At 50.8% G+C, this 22,090-nt stretch overlaps 2 protein-coding genes across 6 annotated transcripts; one reads left to right on the top strand and one right to left on the bottom strand.

Moving 5' to 3' along the window:
• Window positions 1–1,709: 1,709 nt before the first annotated feature.
• UNC45B (unc-45 myosin chaperone B) lies at window positions 1,710–11,863 on the bottom strand. Of its 2 annotated transcripts, XM_050981816.1 has the most exons (20): window positions 11,611–11,863; window positions 11,317–11,486; window positions 11,021–11,057; window positions 10,561–10,736; window positions 9,918–10,007; window positions 9,312–9,479; window positions 8,914–9,082; window positions 8,472–8,642; window positions 7,471–7,642; window positions 6,937–7,237; window positions 6,672–6,766; window positions 5,864–6,005; window positions 5,290–5,430; window positions 4,979–5,106; window positions 4,495–4,561; window positions 4,084–4,197; window positions 3,885–4,000; window positions 3,440–3,557; window positions 3,182–3,337; window positions 1,710–2,490 (listed from the first exon to the last, which is right to left on the bottom strand). In XM_050981816.1, exons 2-20 carry the CDS (start codon window positions 11,476–11,478, stop codon window positions 2,224–2,226), a joined length of 2,790 nt encoding a protein of 929 aa, XP_050837773.1. In that variant the 5' UTR covers window positions 11,479–11,486; window positions 11,611–11,863; the 3' UTR covers window positions 1,710–2,223. The 2 variants fall into 2 exon arrangements, with proteins under 2 accessions (XP_050837773.1, XP_050837774.1); XM_050981817.1 differs by lacking the exon at window positions 11,611–11,863 and having other exon boundaries at window positions 11,317–11,531.
• A 1,384-nt stretch (window positions 11,864–13,247) lies between these two features.
• Window positions 13,248–20,806, top strand: RAD51D (RAD51 paralog D). 4 transcript variants are annotated; one of them, XM_018919336.3, is made up of 11 exons: window positions 13,248–13,447; window positions 14,129–14,238; window positions 14,893–14,954; window positions 15,118–15,236; window positions 15,452–15,533; window positions 15,632–15,766; window positions 16,381–16,476; window positions 16,660–16,750; window positions 17,415–17,485; window positions 18,614–18,781; window positions 19,616–20,806. In XM_018919336.3, the coding sequence occupies exons 1-11, from the start codon at window positions 13,395–13,397 to the stop codon at window positions 19,697–19,699; spliced, it is 1,071 nt and encodes a 356-aa protein (XP_018774881.2). In that variant the 5' UTR covers window positions 13,248–13,394; the 3' UTR covers window positions 19,700–20,806. The 4 variants fall into 4 exon arrangements, 3 of the variants coding, with proteins under 3 accessions (XP_018774881.2, XP_018774880.2, XP_018774879.3); XM_018919335.3 differs by having other exon boundaries at window positions 13,248–13,453; XM_018919334.3 differs by lacking the exon at window positions 13,248–13,447 and adding an exon at window positions 13,468–13,803 and having other exon boundaries at window positions 19,616–20,805.
• Window positions 20,807–22,090: the final 1,284 nt, after the last annotated feature.

The following is a 22,090-nucleotide window of genomic DNA, read 5'->3' as shown; positions in this document are numbered from 1 at the left end:
TGAAGAAGACAGGTCACAGACTGGCATGCCGAGGTCAGCAGAGCACTAGCAGGCAAACCCAAGAGGAAAAACGTGTCATACCTATAAATGCTGCTGCAGTCAGCGTCTCTCCAAAACTCCAGAGGCCTGTTTGGGTCCCTCCCTTCCCTCACGCCAGACGTTTACACTCTCTTCCCATCTCCTTCCCTGCACCTCCCCACCAGGTCCCTGCAGCTCTTCAGTCCCCACTTCCTCTGCCCGTACCCATCCTAGATCCCCTGAGCTCCCCCACATCCTCTCGCAGCTCAGTAAACCCCACATGCCTCGGCCGGCTTCACGCTCCTCAACCAGCCCCCAGAGCAACTTCCGCGTCCCCTCACCCTCCCTGTCCCCATCTTGCACACTCCGAGCCCTCAGCTGCCCCACCGCGGTCCCGCAACCCCCAGTGCCCCGTGTCCCCAGTGCCCCTCACGCTGCTCCGCTGCCGCAGGCCCGGCCACGCCGGGGCGGAGCCGCCCTCTTTGCCCCGCCCGTCCGCTGGTAACAGCCAATCACAGCGCGCGGCTCTGCAGGTAGGAGCCAATAGGAAAGCGTGTTAGAGGAGTTGGGGGCGGTGGGAGCGTTTCCCGCCCTGAGGAAGCCTGAGGGGGGCTGAGGGAGCGGGTGGTCTCTGTTCGTGTAAAACGGGTTTTCCGTCCGTGTTTAGCTAAAAGAAATGCCAATAAATGACTTTTACGGAAGCTATTTCCCCATTCAACTTCAGCAACAGTTTGTGACCTGTCTTCCTCAGTTTCTGCAGTTGCTCCAAAGAGAAGCTTTAGCAAGAGAAGGGAAACTTTGCCCTTCAATACCAACGGCATTTTGTCCGAGATGCTGGTTAGGTAAACCTGTATAGAGGTAAAGTACTTTCGAAAGCCAGATTCAAACCCCTTAAAATGGGTATCCAAAATTGAAAGCTGGCAGAAAACAAACCATATTTCCCATCACAGAATGTGACTCCCTCGGTTTGGAAGAAGAGCCTGATATCCCCCAGCTGTGATTATAAAGCACCAGCGATTTAACTGAACCTGATTATATTGATTAAATACAGCTAGAATCACCCTCCAAATAAATCTGCCTTAAGCTTATCAAACCTGTTAGATTAAAATTTTCAATCTTTTCAAAATTCAGGACACTAGAGACACTTTTCTTTATTTTTTTTTTCCTTAACATGCAAGAAAAGACTATCATCATGGTTCCTTTGATAACCCAAAACCTCAACATTTCATCATGCTGTGCCTATTGTGAACATCACTAATATTTAGTATAATCATAAATATTTTAATGTGTTTTAATGAATATTTAAATTATTATTGAGTAAGATTATATTTTTTACATGTTTATGGACTTTCCCCCAGGAACTAAAACAACACTCTGTGGTTTTTGTGTTGTCCACAGCCTGCATTAAGAATCTGCGCTTGAATGAAAATATTTATGTAATGAAGTTTAATGTGATGATGACTGGAGGATTTCTTCTCATCCTGTTTTTTCATAAATGGGATATTTTCAACATTCCCTGTGCCTTGGCGGGACACCTTTGTGGTGACTCTGCTGCATTTGGGAGCACTGGTTTGCAAGGAGTGAAAATTCAAGTTATGTTACCAATTACTTCATTTTTCCAGATGTGATGCAAGACTTGCTTCAAAATTCACCTTTAGCTTAATAAAATCAGAACAGGAATTCCACATGGAACAAAGCAGTGAATTTATTAAGAGTTCACCCACCATCCTCACACTTTGGCACACAGCTTCCAATAAATGAACAAAAAAAAGCACACAGCTAAAATCCTATTTTCTGACTACAGAACAGAAGGCACTTAACCCTCCCTGTTCCACCATTGCTGGGAATTCCAGAAGTGCCAGGAGCTGGAAGTGGTGGCAGAACCTATTTCAGCTTTGTTGAGTTTCCTCCTGACACATCCCCAACACAACCAACTCTTTTACAGCTGGGCCTTGAAGCTTTCATATTATCAGCTGAATGGGGGCAGAGAAAAGATTTACACCTGGGAATTACTCAGATGGACAAGACCCAGATTTCCCAGGAAAATTCCCTTCTTTTCCTCATACAGCTTATGATCCTCCAGTGCTGTCCCCAAAATATTCAGTGCCTTGACAACGGCACTAGACTCCCCTCATGGCTCTCACTTTTCCATATTTCTCCATTTTCCCCCCCACACTCAGCCTTTTTTTGGTGCTTTTCATTCCCTCACGCCTGAGAGAGAGGTTTGATCAGCTCGTAATCCATGCACTTGGTGAGGCAATCGCGTGCCACATTTATGACGTGCTGCTTCTTGGGGTGATCCTCCTGCTTCCCCACGTAGGTCAGGATCTCCAGGAGCTCTGACTCCACCAGCTTCTTTGCCAGCTCTTTGTCAGAGCTGATTAAGTTGAAGGCAATGACCAGTCCTCGGTGCTGGACCTCCAAGTTGTCATGCAAGCAGAGCCTCTGCAGGATTTCAAGCCACTGGGTGGTCTGCAAGGGAAGGAGAGTTCATTAGTACTGATATGAAGAATATCTCAACCAGAAACATGACTTTTGCTTCTTTCAGCAGAAGGAAGAGCAGTACTCATGTCGTTTATGGTATTTTTAACGAAGGAAACCGGACTCCAAACATTTTAACCCAGTTTTTTTACACCTAAGTCAGAATCTTCCACAGCACTGGGACAACATGGAACACGTTCCATATTCAGGCTGCTGCATCATCTCTGTGAAAAGAATCTGACCAGAGTCTTGACACAGCTGAGATGACCAAGATACTTCCCCACCCCAACCTTCTTGAGCTTCTCTGTTGGCTTGATTAATCATTTTTATTTTAACGAGCTCCAGAGTCCAATCATGTGTGCAACAAGATAGGGTTCAGGAGTTCTCAACCACAGCTCTTCAGACACTCAGCCATGCAGGCTCTGTGTTCTCAGGGTCTACAGATCTGTGCAGGGAAGGGACATCTTTTGGGATCTCTAAAGCTCAGCAGGTTATCAGTCAAGCTCTTCTCATTTCTGGGTGGAACAAGGTTGGGGTTTCAGGTTATTTATCAAAGCATGCACACCCAAGTCCCAGCTTCTCTAGGTTCCTCAGTACTGAACTAGTAAATTGCATATTCCTTTGGAGAGACTTCTTCACATCTGACCCAGCGTACATCCCACAACCAGAGTTGTGGCCTCACCACTTGAGTCATCTTCGAGCAGAGTCTCTTTTGTGCTGCTGTAAGCATGGCCAGGGCTCCTGCTGCTGCAACCTGCACCTTCTCATCATCCTCACCACACAGCAACACCACCAACTTCAGCCGGTCATTGCCATCAGCCACAAACCGCTCCTGGACCTAAAAAACCCCAGAGATGCCCAGAGGTATCACAGTTAGGGACAGCTCCTCACAGGGCCAGGGGCATGCACTCAGGTTGGGCATGCCCAGGGGGGATTTTACCTCCTTGTTGACCACCAAATTGCACATGCACTCAGTGGCTGCCTGTCGAAGTTGGTCATGGTTCTCAAACATGTAGTTTTCGATATCTGGCAGGGCCTTCTCTTTGACTATCTTCAGCCTGTGGCAAAGAGCAGTAAAAACCCCATATTATAGGTCAAGCAGTAACCAACTTATCAAATATTAACTGCAAGGAAGGCCTTGAAACAAATCAGTGTCTGGAGCTCATGATGTGGTTCATTCCCTGTCTAATGCAGACGAAGTTCATGTCTTAAATGTTTCTAGAGGAAAATAACCCACTCTCCTTTTCCTATCTCATCAATCTTTTAGCTCTGAGACCTTTGCAGCTCTGCCAAAGGCAGCTCAAACTGACCAGTCTTCATAGTCCACCAAGTAACTCACATTCACTCCTGGGGAAGGAGGAAGGTTAAAAAGCAGTAAAGCTCACCTAAGTTTATCACTTCTTCCTGAAAAGTTTGTGAGACCCAACAGAGCCTCGTAATTCTGGAGGCCATCTCTCTCTGTGTTCAGCAGGCTGACAAGGGGCCTTACCACCTCGTACACCTGGAAGAGAAGGCCTACATTAGCAATTTTCATTTGCTAAAGAAAGTGTCAATGCTTTTATTTTTATTATTTTTTAAGCTTACCCTCTCCCCTGGGAATGCAATGTCTGGATTGGAGATAGCAGCAATTTTTGCCAGAGCATGAGAAGCCTTTATTTTGCCAACATCTGTGCCTTCCACAGCCAGAGGTATTAGGGCCTGGAGACACACAGGAAAAAGCATTCAGCGTTCTAAGAAGATTTACAAAACCACCCTAACAGACTAAAGCAAGTTAAAAATATCCATAGCCCTCTGTGATGTCTTGCTTTTGTTCTCAAATAGTCACTCCAAGAACATCACTTCTTTGGAGCCTTGCAGAGGAGGGACTGCAGTGTCAGTATGGCCCCGGGGGGGACAACTTGTGCTCTTCTGTCACTGTCCCTCACCGGAGACACACCCCAGGCTCCCAGCAGACATTAACAGCATATCAGGAACTGTGAACATGAAAGTAATCACCTTCCCACCACCTTGAGCGACAATGGTCCCGCGGTCCTTGGGGTCTTCACACAAGGCAAGAAACACCCTGCGGGGCACAGAACACTCAGTGAAACAGCCACGGGGACAGCAACAGCCAACAGCTCTCATGGAACAGGGCTGAGGTTTTGCAGGCGTGCCAGAGCCACCAGGTAAATTGCAGGTACTTAACCCCATGCACACAGCACTCTATGAGGAAGCAACAAATGGCAGAGGAAGAAGTTTCCAAGTCTGTAAAATGAATTCTTTTCCAGCCAGAACCAATACAGAGAACTCAAAAATGCATTCCAGCAAGGCAGCTTGAAGGTCAGAACGTGGATTTTTATGACACCTCTGAGCAAAAGTTTTGGCTTTAAATCTTTGCTTCACATGCTCCCCCACAGGCAGAGTGCCCCACCCCAGGTGTCCATCCCATGGCACAGGGGCTGCCCAGCACTCCCAGCTCCCAGGACTGCAGTGAAGGCACCTGGCAATGAGCTCCTTGCTCTGGTCAGTCAAAATGGCACTGTCAGCCTTCACCATGCAGGCCAAGGCAGAGACAACCCCAGCCTTCAGCAACCGCTTCACCCGCTTCACCACAAAATCCTTCTTGTCCTGAGGAGGAAACATTGGGAAAGAATGAGCCCTTAGCAGCTGCCATTCTGCCACCCAGCCACCCAACAGCCAAGCCTGCTTGGAGAGCAAACAACTTCAGTCTGGAGGCAAGAGACCTGAAGTCTGTGACAATAGATACACCAAAGAAAGTCTGAACAGCATCTCCAGCTGGACACAACCCACCTTTGGATGCTCCTCAGGCACGTGCTGCTTGGAGAATTTTGCCAGCTGCACCAGCTCTGGGACCAGCTCCTTGGTGTCGTAGCTGTTGGTACAGTTCACCAGTGCAGAAGCCACAGAATATAAGATTGTTTTGTCACTTGCCTGCACAGGAAAATAAAGCTTGTGTGAGGGTGAGGAGGGCACAGCAGGGAAACAGGTCCCTTTAGACTGCCAGAATGTTGTTTTCACAAGTGGAAATGTTCTTAGCTTTATCCCCATCTTCATAGCCCATCAAAGTTTTCATGATCAAACAAGGTGTTGGACATCATCAGAGGCTGTCAACACCTTGGTGCCTTTGGTTTTCATGCAGTTGCTGACAGTGAAGGTAGGAGCAACCTTCCTCAGCCCAGGGAGAAGAGCAGGATGGTGGCAGCCCTGAGATGTCTCTGGGGCACAGGCAAAACTGAAGTTCTGCTGAACCAGAGGTGAGGGGTCAGGATCACAGCTCCTTCTGACTGGGGCACAGTGTAGGGCTGGAGAGCTGGGAGAACTTAATGCTACCAGAGCAATGAGGGAACAAGGAAAGGAGATGGACCTTGGCTAAATCAAACATAGCTTTCAGGGCTGGCTCATCTTCAACAAAGTCATCTTTCACATCTGCATCGAGGGTGAGGTATGAGAGCCCTTCCACAGCCCATTTCCTAGTGCGGGCATCAATGCTGGTGTTGCACAACCACCTGCAAGACAGAAAAACACTCACATTTCTATCTTGGAAACCAGAACTAACTCATCTGGGAAAAGAGGGAGGAAAAACAGATACTGAGGCTGATTCAGGCCCAAATATGTCCTCAGGTTCTGCTGCAGCTCTTCATACTGGGGATGCTTCCCCTTGAGACATGACCTTCCTCCCCATGGCCCAACTTGTGGGATCTAAATGCTGCAGGGAATGACATACCAGGACAGCTACTCAGCACTGCTTTGCCTTTTCCATCACATGAAACACAAGATGCCTGCAGGAATGACCACCCATTCAGTCACTTCCTAACTTGATCTCACCTCCTTTGTTACTCCACCTGGCAAATTCACCTTCAGAGGGGACTTGTGCATATTCAAAGTAAGCATTAATCAGGCTGTGCCACTCTGGCAAAGAGGGAGGCACCAGGTATGGTGTCTTCCATGGTCAGTGAGGGAGGGAGAAGGCTCCCCTGGATATTGAGGCAGGAGGAACACATGGGGACAGACACAGAGGAGCTCCACATCCCAGTGCAATGGCTCTGGGGGCACTCTCAGCTGGCAGGCAGCACAGGAAATGAAGGCAATGTGTGGGCAGGATCTCGTGAGAGAGGAACATACTGTGCTTTGCAAAGATTGGAATAACTGAAGGAAGAAGCGAAGTCACTCACTTTCGGCACTGCTTGGCTAACTTCTCAGTGGAGCCCTCAGCAAACTGCCGCAGGCCATAGTCTGTGCCTCCTGCTGAGCCCAGCTTGCAGAGACCCTGAGGAGGACAAAAAGGATGTACCAGTGAGAGAGGCTCATTAATCCTCTTGTGTTGCTGCCCCAAAACAGCCTAAGCCCATCTCTCATCCCCAGAGCCTCCCTCCTCTCCCAGATCAGGGATTAGGCTGCTGAGCGTGGCAGGCAATAGAGGCAGGGCTGCATCCTTACCACCAGAGCTCGGATTTTGATCTTCTCGTTCTTGGTCTTCTTGTAGATCTCCTTCAGGAGCGTCACCCCGTTGGTGATGATGAAGGTGGCTCGGCTCAGCTTGGTGGAAGCGTGGATGAGAGCTTCCACAGCCACCAGCTGGTCAATCTCCCTCTCGGAGCCACACAGGGCAACCATCATCTCCATCACTCCCTTCATGCCAAGCAGCTTGTTGCCCAAGTCAAAGGGCCCTTGCAGAACACCAGACACAATCTGGACAGCATGGAGTGTCTTATCCATGTCTTGTGGGTCAATTTTGCTCCTGCATGGGCCAGAGAGAGTAGAGTATTGTACAGTGGTGGGGAGGGGATGTTCTCTCTCAGCCGTGCTGCTGAATCACATTGGATATTTGGGCATGCAAATTCCTGCAATGCTGTGATCCAGCAGGACCTCACATAATCTCCCAGAAGCCCAGTTTTGAACACAAGCAGATTTCAAGAGCCTGATCTCACCCTCAAGAAGCCCTGCTCCTGCCCTCTGGGCCAGCCGACTCACTTGATGTACTCCTCACAGATCAGCCGGTAGTTGTCCCGCTCCGGGTCGCAGCGCAGGTCATCGTAGAGCTTATTTAGGAGGACAGAGGCAGTCAGCTGGGTGTTCTCTGTCAGTGGCAGGCAGTCAGGCATCTCAGGAATCTGGCCCACCACTTTCAATATCTTTTTTAAGCCTGGAAACGATAGAGTGATATGGCTGTCAGAGGGGAGAGGGTCTGTGCAAAATTCAAGAGACCATTTGTTACTTTCTTGCTGTGGAATAGCCAACTTGGATGGTTTTCAATTATTTTGCAGCCTAATCACATAAGTCTTAAACAAAAAAGACACTCAGATATTTACTGGGGAGGAGCTTCTGCTGGTGAGATTACAGGTTTGCAGCATCAGGCTTTTTTCCAGTTCTCAGAGTGAGATAAGCAGAACTGCATTAGGCCCCTGGCTGGATCTGTTATTTTTGCCAGGACCTATTGACCTCCAAGGCTGGAGGCTCTGACTGAGAAAAACCCAACCACTTTCAAGTGATTCTGGATGACTTAACTCTCCTTTTGCTGAATTATTATTAAATAACTTCCATCAAAATGGTAAAACACACATGCATTTGAGTTACTATAAAAACACACAGCACACATTTTCCTCACCCTCACCCAGCTTTACAATTGATCAATTTATGGGTCCACCAAGCTCAGCAAGTGCTAATCTTATCCCGTCTAAAGCAGACAATTTATCCAAGCCAAATCCTCCTAACATTAGCAAATACATTGGAGAAACTAACCAGAGATATTAGGCAGTCCTTCAGAAACTCAGAAATTCTTGTTCTCATCCACAGTTGATTTTCTCTTAGTACTGTTCCCTGCTAATAAGTCTAACTTTGCTCGAGGCTTGCATGCACCAAAAAATCCCAGAGAGGATTTATTTTATAGGAAGGACCAGTTCTACAGGTATTCAGGCAAGAACACCCAGCTCCACATCTCCCAAATCAGAAGAGGAGGGAGGGCAAGGACTCACCATTGTCGATGACAAAGATGCTCCTGCTGTTGTCGTGGTCTTTCAGGTCCTTCCTTGGTATGTTCTTGTTGAGGAGGTTGAGGGCTCGGTCTCGCCCTTGCCCAGACACTTTCTTACTGACCAGCATATCCAGCAAACGCATCGTGATCATCCTCAAATCCTTCTTGGTGTCTACACAGAAGCAAAACAGTAACAGCAGGTTACAAAAAGTTACCTCTGCAAGCAGGTGAGCTCAGACAAAACCATTCAAAGCCATTGTGTGGCTGGAACAGAAGTATTTAAGCTGTCCATGAGCATAAGAGCTGTGAGCAGGTTGTCTTCCTGTACAGCTGATGGGTAAAGTCTCCACTTCAGCAAAGAACAAGGAACAAGGTGGAATCCCAGGAGCAGAGCCCTCCCTGTTGGGCCCAGAGGGAATGAAGGGCAGGTGATGTGCTGTTACCTAGCACTAGAGCCTCCTCCTTGCCGTGGTGCCCCTCCTTCCCCTGGTCCAGCAGGCAGTCGGTGATGGTCTGCAGGAGGTTGCAGACAGCCAGGGAGATTTCTTCATTGTCCACTGACATCCACATGCAAATGCTGTCAATGCCCAGGTAATGGAGAATGGCAGTGGCCTGGTCCCAGGAAGGAGAGAGCAGGATAGTGTTAGCAAAGACCTTTCCTCCCTGTGTCCTCTAGGCTCAGCTAGGACAAAGAAACTATTTTCCTCAGTGAATCCTGAATCAGTACGAGTCAGAGTTTTGATCTTCTCCCGCTGCTCACAAACAACACAAACTATTTCAATTTCCCCCTCCCCAGGTGCAAAAGGCAATAGCAGTGAAGGTCCAAGCACCCTGTCCTTACCCGAGCCTTATGTCCTGTGCACATTCCTGAAAGAGTCCTCACGGCTGCCAGGATCAGCTCAGGATTTTTGGTTTCTATCAGCTGCAGCAGCAAGTTGACCCCATTATTCTGGAAAATCCTCTCAGCACCTGCTTCCTCCCGCCCCAGGACTATGAGGTTGTTTGCAGCCTAGGTGGGAGGCAGAAGAACCAGGGGTCAGTGGCACAGTCCAGCCACCAGAACATCTCTGCTCAGCTCTGGGAGATCCTGGTGGGAACCATCTCCTGACAGATGCAGCAGATCAGCTCAGATCCCACCAGACAGTTGATCCAGGTGCATTTAGGGATCAGCTCTGCTCTGCCCAAGAAGAGTGGGTCACTGCTTGGAAGGAACATCTGGCAGATGGCAGGACCTGAGCAGAAGTCCAGGCTGACCCCACCTGCAGTATTTTGGAAGGCTGGGCCACTTTCCCTTGTCACAGGGGTGATTTTTCTTCTCTCTGAGTGCAGTTCACCTTCCCGCTCCTTCCCTCATCCTCCATCCAGGGGAGGTGGGGAAGGGAAGGGCTCTGCTCCCTGGAGCAGCCTCTGACATCAGCCATTTTTCCAAGTCCAGGGCAGTCCTCACCTTTTCTCGCTTTTCTTTGTCACTGTTCTCATCCAGCAGGATCTCAAACATCTTCTGCACCCTGGAGTCTGTGGAGAACTGAATGCGCAGCTGTGCCAAGAGAGAGAGCACAGAGCATCAGGGGGAGAAAATTGAGGAGCAGCTTTCCTTTTTCACTTCAAGAATACTCCCTCCCCTCAAACCACAGGCAATTTAAGCTGAATAACAGGAGATAAAATTTCTCAGCAATCAGTATCCATTACCAATCTCATGGGCACAGGCAGACCCAGCCCTAAACCTTGATTTCTGAGACTTCATAGGAGGTAGTGGTGCAAGGATTTCCTCACAGCACCCCTCTAAAGATAACTGTAGCAATGTGGCAACTACCATACCCAGCTCAAAGCTTGCCAGACCCTTGACAAGACCTTTCCAGGACACTCAGGACCAGGCCAGCCTCAGGAGGGAGCTGCCACACTTTTAAATTTAACCATTCAACCCAACCCTCAGATTTACACCTCAGGTGTGAACTTCCAGTCCATGGAGCCTATTTATCTCCCTGTATTGCCACGAGTTTCCAGTATGAGCAACAATCCATTGATGCAACCCAGAGCAAGGATTTCCCACCCCTGGTCTGTGAATCCAGCACTGTTCCCCTGGCATTTACCTTCTCCTGGATGTTGGCCCCCAGTCTCCTCAGGGTCTCCTGGAAGTTTTTGTTGCGGGGTTCGAGGGTGGCACATTTCTGAGCATCTTTGAATGCTTGGTCTAACTTGCCCAGTTTTTCCAGGGCTTGGCTGCGTCGGTACAAGGCTTTGATATCCGAAGCATTGATGTCAATAGCTGGGAAAGGGATCCAAAACACAAGGTATTAGAGCTTGCTGCTTGGAAGTGGCCTTTGCAAACTGTGATTTGCTTTGTTATTAGCATCAAGCAGTGCTTGATTAGCACTGATCGCACCAGCACACCAAATTGGAACATCACTTGAATTTCCTGGAATTCCCTTGTGGCCTCAGCACTCCGGTGTTAGTGGACATCAAGGAATGAGGCCACAGTGTCCCAAAAGCAGATGTGAGAGCAGGCTGAGCAACTGTATCCAGCTCTCCTCATAACAGCCCCCTCCTTACCTCTAGATGCATCCGAGGCTGCCTTGGCATATTCCTCCTGTTAAACCAGAAAGGAGAGATTTGTTAGCCATGGAATAGCAGGGCATGTTCCCATTGCTGATGGACATTGGGATCTCTCTGCTCCCATTTCCCCAGTGAAGTTCCAGCACAAGCCCAGAACATTTCATTTCACACCAGCTGGAAACACCCTATTCAAAAATGGACAAACCACCCAGTCCATAGCCAGTGAGTGCCCCTGGCTCCCCTCCTGCTCCTCTCCCCTTGAGCACTGCCCAGGTGAGGGGAGCTGTTCTCACCTTTTTGAGGAAACAGGCTGCCCTGTTCCTGTACAGCACTGCCTGCAGCGCCTTGTCCTTGTTGAGCTTTATGGCTTGAGTGTAGCTTTGAAGGGCTTTCTCATAGTCACTGGCCTGAAAATATTTATTGCCTTCCTCTTTCAGCTGGATGGGATCTTCCATCTAGAGAGCTTGAAGAAAAAACATCAATTTGTGTCCCATTTTCAACTGCCTGGGTCGCCTGCCTACTCCCCCAAGCTGAGCTCCACCATGAGACTGACATATAATTAACACACATTAATAAAAGCAGCTTACCAGGATGAAGAGTTTTGAAAATGAAGACCTAAAATGCTCTTCAAGGCTGTGACTTCCCAGAAGCTTTTCCCACCAATGTAGATCCTTAGGAGTAAATTTATAAAGAAAAAAGAAAAACAACAACAACAAAAAAAAGGAGTTAAAGAAATCTGCCAGCACTACAGAGAGTCCGTGCGGCTCAGGAAAGAGCTCACTCCAAGTTTGGGCAGGACCTGGCAGCTCCTGCTGCCTGTCAGCGTCACCTGTCACCACAGCCTGTCCCCTCCTTGTCCCCTCCTGCTTTATAGGCCTGGGGAGGGCTGGGAACCAGGGCCAGCTCAGGGGGCACCTGGCTGCAGGCAGGCAGTCCCCCTCTGCAGCAAGAGGGAATCCTCTCCCACTTGGCAGGGCAAATCCCAGCTCCCCTCTGCCTTCAGAGCTGCAAAGGGTGTGGGGAGCAGGAAGGGGGAGGTTCATGCCAAAAAAGCCCACGGCTGGGATGGCTGACCCCTGTCACAGTGCTCAAACCCTTTTCCCTTTCTATTTAGGGAAGCATGAGACAGCTGAGCCTCGGGGACAAGTGGCCTCAGGCCAGCAGCTGCAGCAGTGCCCAGCACCTTCCAGAATTCCCTGGGATGGGAAGCTGACTGACACCCAGCGCTGCCTCCTCCTCTTTGCAGGGCATTTGCGAGCCCATCCCACTGAAATCCCACCCTAGTCTGGTGCTGCCACCCACCCCACACATGGTTATTCAGCAACACACTGACAGGGGCTAACCCAGAGGTCTGGGCTGGAACTTACTGGAAGTGCTGTGATGAGTGGCTCAATTTCAGTGGCACCAGGAGACAGAGCAGCACTGAGCTCCAAGAGATCTGAGCCTTTCAACACAGCAGTCACAATCAGGAACTCTGCTTTTTGATTTATCTCCCCCCAAACACAGGCCTTGCCTTCCCCAGTGTACCTACCAGCATCCCAGCTATAAAGCAAAGCAGGGGCTGGCAGGATGGGGAAATGACTGAGGAGAGCATGAGCTGACCAAGACACTGCCAGGAGCAAAACTATCATTGTCTTTAATTGTGTGATATGTGTTGTGGCTCGTGGCTCTTATGCAACAAGAATGAGCACAGGAATTCCCTGTCCAGGCCTCCTGGTTTATTCACCCACCACCAGCAGCACTGCCTGGTCCCTGGTATCCAGGCAGGAGGCAATTCCAAATCCATTTGTAAATCCCTTCACAGCACATCAACACCACAGCTGCAGGCAGCCTCACCAAGAGCAGCTCCCAATCTATACCTGTTGGGGAATAGGTCCCAGGTACAAGGACAACAGCTGTGGAAAGTGCAAGATGCTATCCCTGCCTTGGACAGACTCAGTGCAGCGGCTTTTCCAGCATTCATTTGGATTAACACACCAGAAACTCCTTCCAACACGGCTTTAGGTACTGAGCAAGGCTCAGCTGGCTGAAATATCAGTACTCGTGGGCTACAGCACTGCCTTTCTCACGTCAGCCAGAGTACAGCTCCATTGTCTCAAGCGGCAGCACTGCAGGTAAACTGAGATCCAAAATCAAAGGTGTTGGGTACTGCTGCTGAGAGCGGAGTGCAGGGCAGGCTCAGCGGCGAGTGCCGAGAGCCCTCTTCAGGCCTCGGCTGGAACGAAAACCGTAATATTAACAAATATTTTCCAGGAGGAAATTCAAACCTCCAAGGCAGCGAGAGAGGGACACACAGCTCCCAACACCTGTAGGGGAGCAAAAGCTCCCAACCCTTCGTGCGCTTTCATTTCCCAGCGGGCAGCACTGGCTGATGAGACAGAGACGGGACAAAGCCAGTCCTGGGAGTGTCACAGATCCAGCATGGTTTGGGTGGGAAGGGACCTTAGCGCTCTGCTGATCCTGGAGAGAGGCTGGGGAAGGGGAACCGGGATGGGACAGCCGGGACGGGGATGGGGCAGCCGGGCCGGGGAAAGGAAACCCCCAGCGGGATGGGACAGCCGGGATGGGAAAGAGGGAACTGGAGCGGGATGGGGCAGCCGGGACGGGGATGGGACAGCCGGGACGGGGATGGGAAACCCCAGCGGGATGGGACAGCCGGGCCGGGGATGGGAACCCCAGCGGGATGGGACAGCCGGGCCAGGGAAGAGGAGCGGCCCCGGCCCTTCCGCCGGCGGCAGGAAGCAGGAAGGGAGCGGGCAGGGCTGCGGGGAGCCCGGGCGGTGGGTACCCATCGTGGGGCTCTAATGGAGGGGCTCGGGATGGAGGGTCCCTTTGCCCCGGGAGGGAGTCCCCCCCGCCCTGTGCTCTCCCATCCCCAGTGCAGCGATGCCCCCGTCCAGGATTTTGGGCTGTTTGGTCCCAAAGAATTAATTACCCACCGTAACCACCCGTCCCAAACACAGCTTGTGTGGCTTGTCCCGGGCTTCAGGGGCAGGCGCCATCCGTGGCTCAGTGTTGGACCTGGCAGGGTTGGAGCTGATGATCTTGGATGTCATTTCCAGCCTTAATGATTCTATGAGTTCCACTCTCCTGTCTCCTCCGCAGGTCTCTGCTCTTCCCCTTCCCCGCGGAGATGGTGGTCCTGCGGGCTGGGCTCTGCCCTGGTCTCACTGAAGACATGATCCAGCTTCTCAGGGCCAATGGCATCAGGACAGGTAACAGGGTGGCATCAGGGTCTCGGCTTGGGGAACATCATCCCCCGTGGATTTCGGGGACCTGTGTCATCCCACATCCTGGGAGGGTGGTGGTGATGGAATATCCTTCTGTGTCCTCTTTGCTGGATTTCTTCTGGGTCCTCCTGGGTGGATATTGTGAGTAAGGACTTCTCTAAAGGAGCAGGAGAGTGTAAGGATGTTGTAAGAGATCCCTGCAGAGGCTCATTGAAGATTGGTCAATTCTGGCTTTTTTATGGTATTTCAGGAGGGTTTGTACAGTTTTCCCTCTGAAAATCACCCAACTTCCTGGAATGCTGCACCCTGGGCACCTCTTGCCCTTAGAGGGGAAGGAAAAGGTGCTGGGCAAAACAGGGAAAATTTTTACCAGCTTTTCTCTCTGCTCTGTTTTGCAAGAAACAATTTGACTGTGATGAGTGATAGGGCCATCTCAGAGGACAAACTCCTCCACTCACAGTGTTGACAGAGGATCAGCTTTTTGGGATGAGCTGCCTTGTCCCTGCACAATCCCACAACTCCCCAGTGGCACAGCCACTTTGCTTATTGGTGCAGGTTTTGTGTAAGCTTGTTGTCTTCTGGTATTTGTGGTCTGACCATGTTTGGCTTCCAACCTCTTGTCCCTCATGTTATTTGCAGTGGTGGACTTTGTGTCGTCAGACCTGGAGGATGTTGCCCAAAAGTGTTCCCTGTCTTACAAGGTAGAAGGTTCTACTCCTAACTCCTGGTGCATTAACCAGGGAGCCCAGAGCTGTTTGGCTCATGGACAGGGATGGGCTTGGTCCTGGGAAGGTTTGGGGAGCCCTTGTGCAGCAGCTGCTGGCTGTTGAGCAGTCCCATTTCCAGACATGCCTCTGTCCCCAGGCGCTGGTTGCAGTCAGACGTGTGCTCCTGGCACAGTTCTCTGCCTTCCCTGCCAATGGAGCTGACCTCTACGAGGAGCTCAAGAGCTCCACTGCCATCCTGCCCACTGGCAGCCCAAGGTGGGGACCTCACCCACCCACCAGCTCTACCTGGGGCTGGGTTTGCTGCACAAGGCTGTGGTTGCCAGCACAAGCTGTGAATTTCATTTTCCAAACCATGCACTTGTGTGCATTTGGGAAGGGGACTTTAAGGACAAATATCCGGGGACTGCTGCCTCCTGGTGCTCCTGCCATTCTGGCTGAAGGGGTGTGATGACCTTGTGTCCATCCCACAGCCTGGACCAGCTGCTGGACTCAGGGCTGTACACGGGGGAAGTGACAGAGCTCATGGGAGCACCAGGTGCTGGGAAGACACAGGTGAGTGAGGTGGAGGACAGGGGAGAGGACATGTAGGGTGAAGATGTCCCACAGAGGGACATGTGAGGGCTGGCTGACACCCTGTCCCTGTCCCCCAGGTGTGCCTGGGCATTGCAGCCAGTGTGTCCCTGGGGCTCAAGCAGCACATCCTGTTTCTTGACTCCACGGGGGGTTTCACTGCCGCCCGTCTCTACCAGATGCTCCAAGCCCAGACAGAGGATGAGGAAGAGCAGGCAAGTTCCCTGGATCTGGTCCCTCAGCTTGCTCTGAAACTCTGCTCTTGCCTTCAAGAAACCCCAGAGATGATTTGTCTTTCCAGCTCTGCCTTTGTCCTCATGGGTTTTTTTTGAGTCCAAACCTTTCCTTCCATGGCCCGGTGGGTGCTCAGGACAGACTCTGCTCTTTGTTATTTTTTCTTGGGAGAAGGGAGGGACTTCAAGACTTGCAGAACTTTGCTCCCTAAGCTCAATCCATGTTGCTTTTCCATCAGTGCCATAGGGGCAATGTTGTTAATGGGGTGGAGGCAAATGTGGAAGAGTAAGGGTCTGTGGCATGGTATGAGTGCAGAGAGCTGGTGGCACCTGGTGCAGGAAGAGTAGGAGAAATCCTGTTGCAGGAGGAATAGGAGAAATCCTGGGGCAGGAGGAAAAGGACAAATCCTGGGGAAGGAGGAGTAGGAGAAATCCTGGGGCAGGAGGAAAAGGATAAATCCTGGGGCAGGAGGAGTAGGATAAATCATGGGACAGGAGGAATAGGATAAATCATGGGGCAGGAGGAGTAGGAGAAATCCTGGGGCAGGAGGAAAAGGCCAAGTCCTGGGGAGACTGAGGCTGTTTTTGTGCTGCAGCTGGAGGCTCTGCAGCGAGTGCAGGTAGAACGTGTGTTCAACATCTACGAGGTGCTGAGAGCCTTGCAGGAGCTGCGGGATCGCCTCTCCCAGCAGGTAGGAGTGAGCCTTGAGGCCCCTCTCCCCTCCCCAGAGCTGCAGGGAGGGCAGCAGGGCTTGTGTGCCTGACAGGAGACTCCAGATTGCCTCATCCTGGGGATGCTGGAGCCTCTGTGCAGTTCACAGCCTCCAGAACTGCTGGATTTGTGACTCCACATTGCACCTGGTGCCTCCTTGCAGGTGGTGAGCTCCATGGGACCTCTCAAGGTGGTGGTGCTGGACTCAGTGTCAGCTGTGATTTACCCTCTGCTGGGTGGCAGGCAGTCAGAGGGTGAGCTGGGGCACTGGGTGAGCTGTTTTTGAAATGGAGACCGGGGCAGGACAGATGGGGATGTTGCTGCTCCCAGCTTTTCCCTTGGGACTGGATAAAAGGGGAGTGTTAGCAGCACCAAACTCCAGCTGGCTGTGGCCATGCATGCTCATGGCAGTGGTCTGAAACCCATCCAGGGGAGGCACTGGACTTTTTGCCCATAAATGAAAACTTCTCTTACAGTGTCAGAAATACATCAGGGCACAGTTTGCAGAGCTCCTCTGAGGCTCTTTCTGCCAGAAAGGACCATAAATCCTTTGTGAAGATGCCAAGGAGCCTCTCAAACACCTTCCAGAGGGTCTTGCACAGCTGTGTGGCAGCCAGTGCTGTCACAGGAGGTCCCCTCACAGCTGTGGGCTGTAGTAAATGCAGCTGTGAGCTGGAGAGATGGATCCTGTGCCTGCTAAATCAACCTGGCCAACTTTGGAGCTCCTGGTGCTTTTGTAGGATTTTTTTGACCTTGGGCCTTCTAAGATAGGAAAGGATGGGGAGTGCTCCAGTGAAGGTGTGCATGAATATGAGTGCTGGCCTTGAATCCAGTGCTCATGCAAATCCAGATGTCAGCTGCTTCAGGGTGTACTTTGGGGGCTGATCTCTGACAGCCAAATGCTTTGTCCTGCTCCAGGCTTGGCCCTCATGATGCAGCTCTCCAGGGAGCTGAAGACCCTGGCCAGGGAGTTCAGCCTTGCTGTTGTGGTGAGTGTTGCTGTGCTTTGTCCTTCCTGTGCTGGTGTGTGGCAAGGAGCCACGGGGAGGCTCTGGAGAGGGAGCCAGAGGCCTGAACCCCCCAGTGCCCTGCTCCCTGACAACTCTGCTGCCTGCAGATGTCTTGTTCCAAGCATGGGGCAGGACCTGGGCTGATGTGCTGCCTCCTGCTCTTGCTGTCCTCAGCCATTCACTGGGTTGAGCCAGGCAGAGTTAAGTCCAGGCAGGTTGAAAGGCTGGTTGTGTTTATTTTTGATACAACACCAGTCATTTAAAGGGCTGGCCAACTTCCTGGGTAACTTCTTGGTCACCTTGCAGGAGCTACAGGGCATTGCATCATCCCACAGGAGCTGCCAAGGGCCCTGCTCTAGCCTTGCCCAGCTCTTGGCCAGTGCACCAGACAGGTGGGTGAGACCACAATTAATGTGTCTGAGCAGGGAAGGCCACATCAGGAGATGGTGATCTGCTGAGCCTGGCACTGGAAGGTGTCAAGACAGTCCTGCCTTTCAATCTGATAAAGTGACAAGGACAGTGTGTCTGGAAGGACACTTGAAGGTCCCAGGTTAAACTTTGTGGGGACTTCAGCACCAGGAGTGATGCAGCTTGCAGGAATCAGAGAACTCCCTGAGCTGGGCTCTGCTCAGAGGGGGTGGCAGAGGAGCTGAAGGAGAAGGAAAAACCTTCCTAGAAGAAGCAGCCTGGCCAGGATTTCCTGGTGACCTCCAGTGTGTCACTACACCGAGTGGCACTGCTAAGTGTGTTTGTAGAGAGTGACATGGCACAAGTACCAGGACTCCATCAGAACCCTGTATAGGCTCATTTATTGAAGCAACATCTTGCCTTTATAGTTTTACAGGATATTTACATTTGCTCAGCAAACACATACACTGTCCATTGGTCATGAAAAAGAAACAGAGCTCTCAATAGGTGAATAGGAGCCACATCACTCTATGAGCCAACCAAAGTCCATCTCTTTATTTTCTCTCTTTCTTCACGTTGTCATGGTGATAGCCTTGGTACCTTCCTTGAGAGAGATACCAGGCTTTCCTTTTCTTCAGGAAGCCTTTGCTGGCTCACAAGAACAGCAAAAAATGTCTTTCCTACATGTTTGTGCTGCAGGTGACCAACCAGGTGACAAGGGACAGCAGCAGTGGCCCACTCAGGCCAGCCCTCGGCCGCTCCTGGAGTTTCGTGCCCAGCACCCGGGTGCTGCTGGAGAGCAAAGAAGGTCCCTGGGAGAGATCCAGCACACAACGTGCAGCTTCCCTGGCAAAGTCACCCCGGCAGGTGAGGCTGCATCCATCCATCCATCCATCCATCCATCCATCCATCCATCCATCATCCATCCATCCATCACAGAGCATCTGTTCCCAGCAGCCTGGGCTGGTGTTTCTAGGCAGGATGAATGAGTGGCACTATTGTATTTGCAGGGAATGTCCTGACAAAGGCAGGAATGGTGAATCTGACTCCATGGCTCCTGTGGAAGTGTTGGAAACAGAAAAGTTTTATTAAAAGGCAAAATAACAAAGCTCTTTACAGAGAAAACCTGAGCCAGGGTCAAAGGGGTTCTTGCTCCTGGTAAAACACCCACAAAAGAGATCAGTTCCTTTGTTCTCTTTTTCTAGTGAATTGCTTAGGTGGGACCTTTTGGCTTGTCCAATTGGCCATCCTTAAGTTTGAGGTGAAATCCCCAAGGTCCTGTGAGGTGTCTTTTTGCCTAAGTGAGGAGAGAAACTTCTGGGCTTTTTTCCTTTTTAAGGAGACAAAGGATAATTTGGTCACTCTGTCAACAGAGGGCACATTGCTACATCAGCACTGCCTGAGCCTCCTGCTCTGCTGCTTGATCCAGACAGATTTGGGTATGGTGGTGTGCTAGGCAGTGAAATGCATCCTGGGTGTGCTGAATGTTGGTGTGTCTGGGGATGTCAGAGCAAGATGTTCTTTCTGTGCTAAATTGCATTGTCTGTTTGTATCTCTGCAGTCAGCAGACCCAGTTAAAACAGGGGCACCAGCAGCAGGAAATCCTCAGGGGGTTTAACTGGGACTTCTGGCTCTGAGACAGGAGATGGAGTGATGGAGAGTCCAGTGGGAGGATAAGCTTTGCTCTGTTCCTCCTTGCAGCCAACAGGGATCCAGGTGGAGCTGGACATTGGGAATGGTGATGTGTTGGAACCAAGCCTGGTGACACCCACCCAGGGGCTCTGATGGCCTGGAACAGCAAATGTCACAAGGTTCAAGAGAGCTGCACAAAAGCAGGCAAGCACTGAAGGTTTTACAAACTGGCTGAGAGTCCTGCAGCCCTGGGAAGGACCAACAAGAAAAATCTCTTGTTCTTCTGCCCTGTGGAAAAACTGAGTGTGGGGTTCCTGGAGACCTCTGTGCCTGCAGTGGCTGGGCTGGGAGGGCAGCAGGACAGCCAGGTCCTGTCCTCTGCTGCAGGCTTCGTCCCCCCAGAAGCCAGCCCTATGCTCAGGTGGTGTTTGGGATCAGCTGCCTTGTCCCTGCACAACCCCACAAGTCCCTGTGCTGGTTCTGTTCCCCCCTGGCTCTCTGCCTTCCTGAGTTCTGATCATCCTTGGGCCCACAGTGGGTTCAGAAATAAAAGAAAAAAGAAAAAAAAAAGCTGTTGCACATTGCTGTGGTTGTTGAGAGCTGGAATTCAATTAATGACAGCTGCTCTGAACTTAATTAAAATGTTGAGCAGGCCTGGTGATGATGAGCAGGGACATAATGAGATGCTTGATCTTCCCTTCTCCCCAGAGGAACACCAGGCCCTGTGGGGACCTGCTGGTGTTTTTGGGGCACAGCTGGACTGTGTAAAGGCTTCCTGATAACTGATGGAGGTTCTGATCTGGATCAGCTGAGGCAGATGGGTCCTGCCTGGCACCAGCTGGCCCTGCTGGATGCTCAAGGACCTATTCAATTGCATGTGGTGATGTTTAAAATAATCTTCTCGTGCTCCAGTGCTTTCCAGCTGCTCTTGCATGCTCTTGGCAACCTCCTGAGGAGAGGGGAGGCTTGGATGTGGAGTTTACTCTTGATCCCAGATGTCTCAGATGCCCTCAGTTTGAGACCTCCTTGGCAGGTGAGCTGAGCCATGGCTTGCACTTCAAGGCAGCTGATGGAGAACTTGGGGCTGGGACTAATTAGGGCATGCTCGTTAGACTAATCACACAGCACCACAGCTGCTGGAGCCCTCTAAGGCTGTGCTTGGCACATTAAATACATATTTTTTTCTGAAAACTTTTAAAAGTTGTGTAGACTAATCGTTAGACTAATCACACAGCACCACAGCTGCTGGAGCCCTCTGAGGCTGTGCTTGGCACATTAAATACATTTTTTTTTCTGAAAACTTTTAAAAGTTGTGTATTTATTTGCATTTCTGGGCTCTCCAGGCTCGGGAGGGGAGGTGTGGCTCTAGGGGTTACAGCCTGGTTGTTGGGGTGAGGAGGAAGAGGATGGTTTTCCTCTCTGCTGCAGACCTGTGCTGACGTGGCTGGAACTTAGAAGCAGAAATTTACCTTATTAGCTAATTTCTTGTTGGTTAATTCCTTGCTAGCTCTTCTCTTGGAGCTGTGGATAAAGGGGTGGTGCACACACATTTTAATTCCTAATTTATCTCTCTGCCTGAGCTTTTGCAGGGGAAGCAAAGCTCTTGTGGGGGAGTGTGGAGCAGGGAAGAGCCAAATAGAAACCTCTGGGGTTATATTTGAACCAAGAGGGCTTTCCAGATGTTTCCTTCCCCTAACCAGCAGGATGAGAAGAGGAACAAAATGCTCTGAACCCTCATTAGTGTCAGCATGAGACCAACCATGCGTGCATCTTCCCTGTGATCCCTGAGAAATGACAGGAGAAATTCCAGCCTTGCCCTCAGTCACCAGGGAGTCACGGGGTGGTGACTCAACAGGGACAGTGCCAGTCTGTCAGGAGAGGTGATGGGCTGAGCTCTGGGCTCCTTCAGAGCTGCCCACCCCAGCTTTCATTGGCATAATCCTGCCTGGGGGGGATTTTCTCTCCTTGGCATTCAGCTAATTGCAGCTGTGGGAGTTTTTTCCCCTTTTGGGAAACATTTGGGGCCTGGCTGGGTTTTGTGTGAGAGCTCTTCAGCTCCCAGGTGTGCTCTGAGGTCACAGGGCTGTGCTGAATTTCTGGCTGTGAGGCTGCAGGGGAGGTGTCACTGTGGCTGCTGGCTGTTTCACTGTGTGGGGACGGCAGGAGAATTCAGGGAATCTCTTACCCCAGCTGGAAAAACTTGACTTCCTGCTTAAGCTGATTTGCCCTAAATTTGCATAGTAAAATCAGGCTTAAAGGAGTTTCTGACCTAAATATCCTCATTCAGCCTTTCCCCTCCATGCTCAGACAGGCTCTCCTGCAGCTCTGTAATGCAGAGCATGAGATGTTCTTTTTCCCTGCCTCTTCCCAATGCCCAAAACAGCTGGAAAACCTCTGGAAAAGCTTGGAGCAGGGCAGGGAATCCCATCCCAGGGCAGGCAGGGCACCTCTCACTTCGAGCAGCAGGGATGCCTTTTGGCACCAAGGGGTTATTTGTCCTTTTGTACATATTTTTACACATATAAAAAGATATATATATATATA

The sequence above is a fragment of the Serinus canaria genome, chromosome 19, assembly GCF_022539315.1.
Source record: "Serinus canaria isolate serCan28SL12 chromosome 19, serCan2020, whole genome shotgun sequence".
Lineage (NCBI taxonomy): Eukaryota > Metazoa > Chordata > Aves > Passeriformes > Fringillidae > Serinus > Serinus canaria.
This window is presented reverse-complemented; position numbering and strand designations above follow the sequence as displayed.